This window comes from Vigna unguiculata, chromosome 7 (genome assembly GCF_037176805.1).
Source record: "Vigna unguiculata cultivar grain cowpea cultivar isolate G323 ecotype 2 chromosome 7, ASM3717680v1, whole genome shotgun sequence".
NCBI classification, from domain to species: domain Eukaryota; kingdom Viridiplantae; phylum Streptophyta; class Magnoliopsida; order Fabales; family Fabaceae; genus Vigna; species Vigna unguiculata.
This window is the reverse complement of record NC_140798.1, coordinates 27,556,835-27,565,633: the sequence shown is the minus strand read 5'-3', so window position 1 is coordinate 27,565,633 and position 8,799 is coordinate 27,556,835. Positions and strand designations below refer to the sequence as shown.

General features: G+C 36.0%; 1 protein-coding gene across 2 annotated transcripts; it reads left to right on the top strand.

Moving 5' to 3' along the window:
* Positions 1-342: 342 nt before the first annotated feature.
* Positions 343-8,550, top strand: LOC114190552 (uncharacterized). Of its 2 annotated transcripts, XM_028079488.2 has the most exons (10): positions 343-542; positions 635-710; positions 796-2,707; positions 3,258-3,399; positions 3,515-3,597; positions 3,805-4,040; positions 5,246-5,332; positions 6,093-6,192; positions 6,855-7,068; positions 7,194-8,550. In XM_028079488.2, exons 3-10 carry the CDS (start codon positions 809-811, stop codon positions 8,105-8,107), a joined length of 3,675 nt encoding a protein of 1,224 aa, XP_027935289.2. In that variant the 5' UTR covers positions 343-542; positions 635-710; positions 796-808; the 3' UTR covers positions 8,108-8,550. The 2 variants fall into 2 exon arrangements, with proteins under 2 accessions (XP_027935289.2, XP_027935290.2); XM_028079489.2 differs by lacking the exon at positions 635-710.
* Positions 8,551-8,799: the final 249 nt, after the last annotated feature.

Genomic DNA, 8,799 nt, shown 5'->3' with positions numbered 1-8,799 from the left:
TAGTTAAGAACTCACCGTCACCACCACCATACAAAACAACAATATTTCAACCATTCTATTCTTTTCCCACTAAAATATGAAAACAGAATATCTTCTACTTCTTTCTTTAACGGAAAAATAACAGAGCTTTCCAATTATCTTTTTTCTGTTGGTTTTAAAAAAATAAAATGCCTCTTTTTTAATAGAAAATGCCAAAAGATATTTAGAATATTAGAAAATCAAATTGAAGGGTGTTTTTTTGGCTCCATATATCTGATTAGCAAGTTTAACAAAAAAATAAAAAGAGAAGAAAGAAAGTGGAAAGTCTGAACACGCGCTCTCCCACCGTATATATTTATTTTTGTATTGTCAATTGTGCGTCTTCTCTCTCACTCTCCTAAACCCCTCTTGGTGTCTCTCTCTATTCCTCTCTTTCTCGCTCTAAAACCTTGAATTCCAAAGCAATATTGGTACGCAATACGCTTTCTACTTCAACGGAACCGAATGATTCATTGCGTGGAGGTCCAGGTCTCGTAGAATTTCTGGCAAATTCTAGCACATTGGTAAGCTTCCAAACTTTTGCAAGCGTTTCATGTTGATCTGACTTTTCTATTCGATTTTTCTTTAACGGTCTGCTCTCTGTTGCCGGTTTCAGAGGCTGATTGGGAGACATACCTCACATGTGTTTTGCTTCATCTGCACAACTGTGCCTTTAGTTTTTTCTTTTTCTGGTCAGAATGGAATCGGTATTTTATGCGTTTGGGTTTTGTTTTGGTTTACCCTAATAACTATACTGTACGGTGTTTGTGGAATTAGGGTTCCGTGAGAAATGAGAGAGGGGCTGAGATCGCGGGCGCGTTTGGGGACGGTTTCTGGAGGCGAAGAAGTTGTTCACAAGAAAAAGGTTGTTGTGAAGAGCGAGGCTGTTGATAAGGGTGGTGAGGGTTTGGAGGTGCAGAACTCAACGATTGAGAAGAAGGGTGAAGTTGCACTTGATGTTAAAGAAGAATGTGGCTTTGATTTGAATGTGAGTGCAAGTGGTGAGGTTGACTTGGAAGAGAATGAGAGTGGTAAGGGTTGTTTTAGTGGTGGGGGTGATACTGTAGTAGTTGAGGTAGATAAGAAGGCAAAGAAGGAGCAAGGTTCAAATAATGAAGTACTGGTTGGGGGTCGAGTGTTGCGCTCAAGGTCTAAGGGGGTGAAGGATAGAAGAGTGTATTATGGAGAGAGTGAGGATGCTGTTTCTGAGAGTGATAGAGAATGTAGTGGGGTTGAGACGGTGAAAGTTAAGACGGAATGTGAAGAAGCTGGTGAATTTTTGGCTGATAGTTATGAGAATGAAAAAGCTAAGGTGAAGAAGGCAGAGAATGGCACAGGGAATTTGAAACGAAAGCGTGGGAGGCCTCCCAAAATAAAGTTGAAAGTGGAAGATCAACCAGTTCATCAGTCGCCACGTAAGCGTGGAAGACCCCCTCTTGCCAGCAAACAAAACCATGTGGTGGTGCATAATAGAAAAGAAAAGGTTGTCCTTCGAAAAGATAAAAAGAGTTTAACTATGAGACGTGATGCTAATGTGAATGCAATTGATGATGCGGATTCAAGGAAATCTGCTGGGGTTGAGTTAGAAAAGAAGGAAGTCTCTTCTGTCAAGAAGTCTAAATTCACTAAGGCTTTGGAAACTGGGAACAATGTGGTGGCCTCACCAGTAAGATCAAATACTGATAATGCACTTGTCTCCGAGAAAAGTGGAAGAAATAGAGTTAAGCAGTTAGTGAGGGATCAAATAAAGGAAATTCTCTCAGCTGCCGGCTGGACAGTTGACTATAGACCTAGGAATGGTAGAGAGTACCATGATGCAGTTTATGTTAGTCTGGACGGACACACGCACTGGTCAATCACCTTGGCCTACAAAAGGCTTAAAGAGTATTATGAAGCTGGTAATGGTGAAGGTAAGGCATATGGGCCGGGCTTCAAATTTACACCAATAGCAGCTGAGGATTTCCAAATACTCACTAAGGTAATTAAAAAGCAAAGACAAGGGAAGGTTAAATCTGTAAAGAAAGGGGGAAAGGGTGGGAATAAAAACAAAGGAAGGTCAGGTTCTGGTGCAGCCGTGGGTAAGTCAGTGAAGAGGAAAATGAAAAGGAAACGGTCACCTGGAGACACAGATTCTATATCACCGAACAGGATGCCAGTTCTTGTGAGGGATCATAAGCGACACAAAACACAACATAAGCTGCGAAGTGGTCCATTGGTTCGTAATGCTAAGGAGATAGATTCAGAAACTGAGGGATATGTACTGTACAGTGGAAAAAGAACTTTGTTTGCCTGGATGATTGATTTGGGCACAGTCCTTCTAAATGCGAAGGTTCATTATAAGGCACCCGAAGATAAAAGTGCAGCATTGGATGGTAAGATCACAGGAGATGGCATTCATTGTGGCTGCTGTGATAAAGTCATTACAATTTCAGAATTTGAAGTTCATGCAGGAAGAAAATTTGGTGATCCCCTTCAAAATATATATGTGGAGGAAGGAAAGTCTCTTTTACAGTGTTTGCTAGATTCGTGGAATAAGCAAGATGAATCTGAACGTCATGGTTTTCATTTTGTTGATGTTGCGGGTGAGGATCCGAATGATGATACTTGTGGGGTCTGTGGAGATGGTGGAGACTTGATATGTTGTGATGGTTGCCCGTCAACATTCCATCAAGACTGCTTGGATATACAAGTATGACGTTCATTGTCATTTTAAAGTGATCTTTATATAATTGATCTAAGTAGATATGTTTCATTGTGAATTTCTTATTAGGATAGATAACGCAGTGTATTATGCATTATCCAGCTGTCACATATCAGATAAATGACTTGATTTTATGCTAATTAGGTCTAGGTGTAATTTTTATTGCATTTCTGGGCACTGGTGTGTTTTCTATCTTTTTACTTAAAATTGTCGTGTTTTTTTTTTTTTTTTTGAATTCCAAAGCTGATCGGATCAGCATGCTTTGACAGATAACACCGTGGTTCCCAGTCACTTATATTGGTTGGTTGTGGCTTAGATGGTTGGTTCACTACCTAGAAAACTTAAGTATCGTCTACTGAAGATAAATATTTATTATTAGAAAATTTGAGATGGATATGCCTGTAACATTTTGTAAGAAATAATGGGAAATTCTTATTGTTGTTTCTGTATCTTTAGTTTTCAGATGTATCAATGTCATTTCTGCATATGGAAAATAGTGTAGTGGGAAGTAAATGATCTTTTTTTTTGCGTCTTGCAGAAGTTTCCATCTGGTGATTGGCACTGCATTTATTGCTGTTGCAAATTTTGTGGGTCAGTTAATGGATGCTCAGACCAAAAGGATAGTGATGATGATCTTACTGTGTCAAAATTACTCACGTGCCGACTATGTGAGCAAAAATGTACGTCCTATACATACATATAATCTTTTGTTCAGCAGATACACGTTTTTCTCAATTGGTGTAGCAGTAGCTTTTCCTTGATTGAAATGAATATAATTTTTCTTGACTTTCGTAGATCACAGATCCTGCATTGAGGCAAATGATTGCAATACTATTGATTACAATGATGTGATCTTTTGTGGAAACAGATGTCAAGAGGTATGAACTGTTTTTCATGTTCTTTAATCTTGATGCTTGATTATTTGGTGTAGTAAATTGAATTGTATCAAGTTTGAGTTGCAATATTTATTGGTAACTGTACAATGATTTGTTGCTTCCTGGTTCATTGTTTTTGTTGCTAAATGTGGAGAATATTTTATTGTCATTGTAAACAAACTAATTTTATTTTTTCATTTTGTCCTCTAGTTATCTGAGAGACTTGAAATGCTCCTAGGGGTTAGACATGAAATTGAAGATGGGTATTCTTGGACTTTTATTAGGCGGTCAGATGTTGGCATTGATGATTCTCAGAAAAAACCTCAGATGGTTGAATGTAATTCTAAGCTCGCTGTGGCGTTATCAATAATGGATGAGTGCTTCATGCCGTATATTGATCATAGAAGTGGGGTGAATCTGATCCACAGTATTCTGTATAACCGTGGGTAAGGTCATCCTGCCTCTTCTGTTCACATTCTTTTAACCACTTTTCTTCTTTGTAATGCCTTGTTGGTTATACCGACAACTTCTTTTTTGTGCATGTAATTGATTAAAATATTGTGTTATATGGGGTCCGAGTTTTTCAATAAAAAGGGTATGTGAATTAAAAAGTTATCACATAATTTGTGAATGAAAGTTCGGGAATATTCTGTTGAAACTAAATTATGACATATATACGAAGTTTCAAAATACTTATCATTTAATTGACGTGCTTTTATACCTCTGTCCTCGTCCAAAATATTCTTTTTCTTGATGTTAGTGATTGCATTCAATCCGAGGCAACAAATGTGTCTAATGAATTTATATCCTAATGTGCAGCCAATTATCATAAGCTGATGGCTGTCTTGTAGTGGCTGCATTCACGTGTAGAAATTCAGCAAAGATTATAACCTCATATTTTTAATATTTTATATTTGTGAAGTATACATATGTATGATTCCTAGTCATTGAATTGGAAAAATACGTAATTGGAATCTACTGAATATTCCCCTTTATGGAAATTCATGTTCAGTTAGACATGATCCCTTTCTAACATTCATTGAGTAGATGTGATGAACTGGGAGATTTATATTTGTTGATGTTTTATCCTCTAGATAGATTGCTTTAACAGCCTACACGTTGGTGTCCTCTTCTTGAAAGAGTGGGTTTATAAGTTATAACCGCAATGGTTTTTGTGGGTTTTGGATATCCTTACAAACTCTTAATGGACAATGTGTACTGTGCAATGCTGATACTTAGCTAGGTTTACACTTGTTCTGCAAACTTGTGTAATTGATCAATGATTGCAATTGGTAGACCACAAATAACTACATAAGTTGCATTAGTAATCTCTAGATTCAGGTTAAGCAATTGAATCCATGTCAAGGTTATTTCTATAAAATCCATTCAATGCTCATTTTTAACAATTATACATGTCAGTTTCATAATATATGAAATTTCTCATACACAGTAATATCTTATTAGTAAACTTTCAGAAAATATATTTTCTTTTTTGAATTTTCTTCACAGTTGCTACATTTATATTTAAGTAAATAAACAACGGTGACCTAATTTCATGTATCTAGAACATTGATATTGTATTTGAATGGATTGGTATGATTCTAGGACTGTGCATGATGCTAGTAACAACATAAAGCATTTATCTTGTCAGGTCAAACTTCAATCGTCTGAACTATAGTGGATTTGTTACTGCAATTCTAGAGAGAGGTGATGAGATGATTTGTGCTGCATCTATCAGGTAAATGTCTACTTATTTTGATATTTGCTTACACTTGATTTCCTTAGCAGTCAATAATTAACATAATTGCAGCCTGAAGACTGCTTATGGAATTCTGTGGCTAAACAATGATTAAATACTTTCTGTTGGTATTGGACTGCAAACAGTTGGGTTCAATGTTTTTTGGCACTTTGCAAATTTGGGGCATATTCTTTTTACTCAAAAAATTGTGATATTGGTATCTCACCAGGATATTATCGATGTTTACCTTTTTTATGATGCGTGAACACTCCTAACATACCCTTGATATAATGCTAGTGCTTAATCGAAGCACACATGTATCAAAGTATGAGTTAGTTAATATGAAATATCAACACAACTTGTACCTTTATTAAAATACTTCTGTTATGATTTAATTACTTTATTGTTGTTTTCATCATACTGTTGTATATAATAAATTGACGCGGTCTTGTCCTAGATTTTAGAAAGTTGGCCATGCTGCACGTCCATATCCATGTGACAGCCAGCAGTTAGCTATTTGGGTCTACCTTTCCAGAACTTTCATTTTCATGGCATAAACTTTCCGTTTGTAGAATATTTAACTTGTTTGATTATTTGATGTAATCCGTGGGGCTGTCTTTTTCTTCTGTGATAAGAGATAATCATTAACTCTGTTCTTTATTTTCTTCCATATACCTAAACAATTCTTTTTGCATAGATTTTCCCTTCCTCCTACCTGGTGAAAAATTCTAACAATGTTTCATCTTAATTCATCAAATAGGATCCATGGAAACCAACTAGCAGAGATGCCATTTATTGGAACCCGCTATATGTACAGGCGACAAGGAATGTGCCGCAGGCTTCTAAACGCCATTGAATTGGTAAATTTATTGTCTCATTAGTTTTTGTTGCCAAAACCTTCTTGTTTTTCTTTTTTAGAAATCTGTCTTCTGTTATGGCCTATAATTTGTTACTTTTTTTCCCTGACGTTACTCTGTCACATCTTCTGTAAAAGACTAGTAAAAGATGTATGATCCGTGTTCCATATTATCTGAAGGGTGGGGTACTACTGTCTTAGGCTATTTGGTAGATGAACATCTGATATTGGACACAGGGTTTGCTTAATACCTTTTTTTTTTTTGGATTTGAAAGTTTTAGAGCAACATCGGAACATGGGATTTGTTACTGGAAAGTAAAGAAAATGAAAGTAGGTTTTACTGTGCTTACATCTTCATCTTAATTTATTATATGCATGCACAACAATGAACAGTGTCTTGGATGACACTGAATCTTAAAAGTAAAGTACTGTTAACTAGTCAGTAAATATAAGTTTATCCCCTTATATTAACTGTTTGGCAAAACAGTAGAAATTTCTTTTAATTGGGTGTCAAAAGAGGTATTAGTTTTAGCATAGGAAAGAATCATGTTGCACTTTGATAGATGCTTTTGTGGTCTGACACGATTTTCTCCTCAGATTTTTCTCATTTTATTTCTTTTGTCTTCCATTTTACTGAGATCAAAAGTTCTTTTCTCCTACTACCAGGGACTCAGCTCTTTAAATGTTGAGTTATTGGTGATACCAGCTATCTCAGAGCTCAGAGAAACTTGGACTTCTGTTTTTGGGTTTGAGCCACTTGAATCAACAATCAAGCAAACAGTACATAATACAAATCTATTGGTATTTCCTCATGTAGATATGTTACAGAAGAAGATATCAAAACATGATATGGCTAGTCATAATCCAATCCCTTCAGAAGGTACATTTGCATTTGCCTATACACTTTTTCCTTTTATTATAGTTTATTATGCTTGGTGACAAATGTACATGCTATCTGTCTTTGAAAATTTGAACTTGATTTTTATCCAATACTATTTATTGTAGCTGTCAATCAAATAGCATATAATTGCAATGGTGCGGGCTCATCTGGATCTGATTTGATCAATTATATTGAGATTCCTCCCTGCCCTAATACATGCCAAATAAATGACGAAGCCACATCTAATGAATCTGATTGTCATCTCCCTGAGGGTTCAGTGAATAATGTACCTGACGTTGCTAGCAACATTAATGGTTGTAGACAATCTACTAAAGATGACACATGTGAAGTTGTTTGTCACACAGGTGATGAGAATCCAGTGATGGACAACACTAAAAAAAATGTTTGCGAAGATGTGACTGATACTAGTGGCGTAGCTGGAGATGGCCAGTTGAACACCACATCTTGTATTAACACTGAGGCTACAAAAGTACAGTGTGTTAATGTTTCGTTGGAGGTTACTGAAAACTTACCTAATCATGTTGCAGTATCAAATGAAGTTTTGTCAAATAACAAAAGTGCGGAAGACTCGGAACCCTGCGGTACAGAAAGTATTACAAGGGATTCAAAACTTTCTGCTGACTCTATTCACCAGGATTCATCTATTGTTTCTGACAGTTGTAAACTGAGAAGTGACACTGATTGTGGTCAACAGAACATCATAGGAACAGAAGAAAAACGTGGTGAATTTATTAGTGTTTGTGGTTCTAATGGTAGACCCAATGGTGATTGTGCCTCTGGGGAAGGTACTGCCGCCACTAATGAGTTATTGCACCTTCCATCACAGGACATGACCAATAAGAAGCCTTGGGTGAAAGGGTCTTCAGATCTACCTGAGCCTGATTTGCAGGTGGATCAAACAGAAGAGAACAGTGCTCCCTCCCCATGGAGCCCTAACACTGCTTCTGGTTGTGCATCTACTGGCAGTGCTTCTCGTGGTAGTACAGAGGGGATTTTTTTGTCAAACCAAGCCAGTTGATTTGTGCTTCACTTGTAGGTATAAGTAGGTTATATTTGGAGGTATTCACTAACAAAGGGAATCTAGCAATGCAATCTGGGAAGGGTAGTAAAAGCCCTGATCTTTGTACTTATGGACGACACAATGTATGTGTATTTTGAAGTATCTGGCCGATAGAATAGGGTGATCTTAACTTCTAGTAATTCCTGTTTCTCTAAAATCTTAAATTAGGAATGTTAGATTCCCTTCTTCAGTATTCATTTTTTTTTAAAAAGAAAACAGATTTAGCAAACTACCATTTATTATGTTTCTCTTGGTTTTGTTTATCTCCACTAAACATTCTCCCTAGAAGAGTCAGAATTCAAGTTGACTGTATAGTACAGATGATATAGTCACCCATGCCATATTATGACAATGTTTCTGGAAGACTTTTAAAATTTAAACATGTTCGTAAAATTTTTATAGATTAGGTTTAAATTGTATATTTTATCTATAAGTTCTTATATTTTATTACTTTTATCTCGAATTTTAAAATGTGATGTTTATCTTTTGAATTTTGAAGTTATTAATATTCTATCCTTTTATTGGCTATTAAATTATTAACATAGTAGCAATGTAATAAATCTTCATTATATTTTTTATACTATGCATTATTTTGCCTTTGGAATATTACTATTTTATCATTTGTTTTAATTTCACCAATTTTAACTCTT

Excerpts from the sequence above, each read along its gene's own strand:
- LOC114190552 (XM_028079489.2), top strand. The coding sequence starts at position 809 with ATGAGAGAGGGGCTGAGATCGCGGGCGCGTTTGGGGACGGTTTCTGGA. Across the intron at positions 3,400-3,514 it reads CCGACTATGTGAGCAAAAAT|ATCACAGATCCTGCATTGAG; the intron begins GTACGTCCTATA and ends TGACTTTCGTAG. Across the intron at positions 4,041-5,245 it reads AGTATTCTGTATAACCGTGG|GTCAAACTTCAATCGTCTGA; the intron begins GTAAGGTCATCC and ends TTATCTTGTCAG.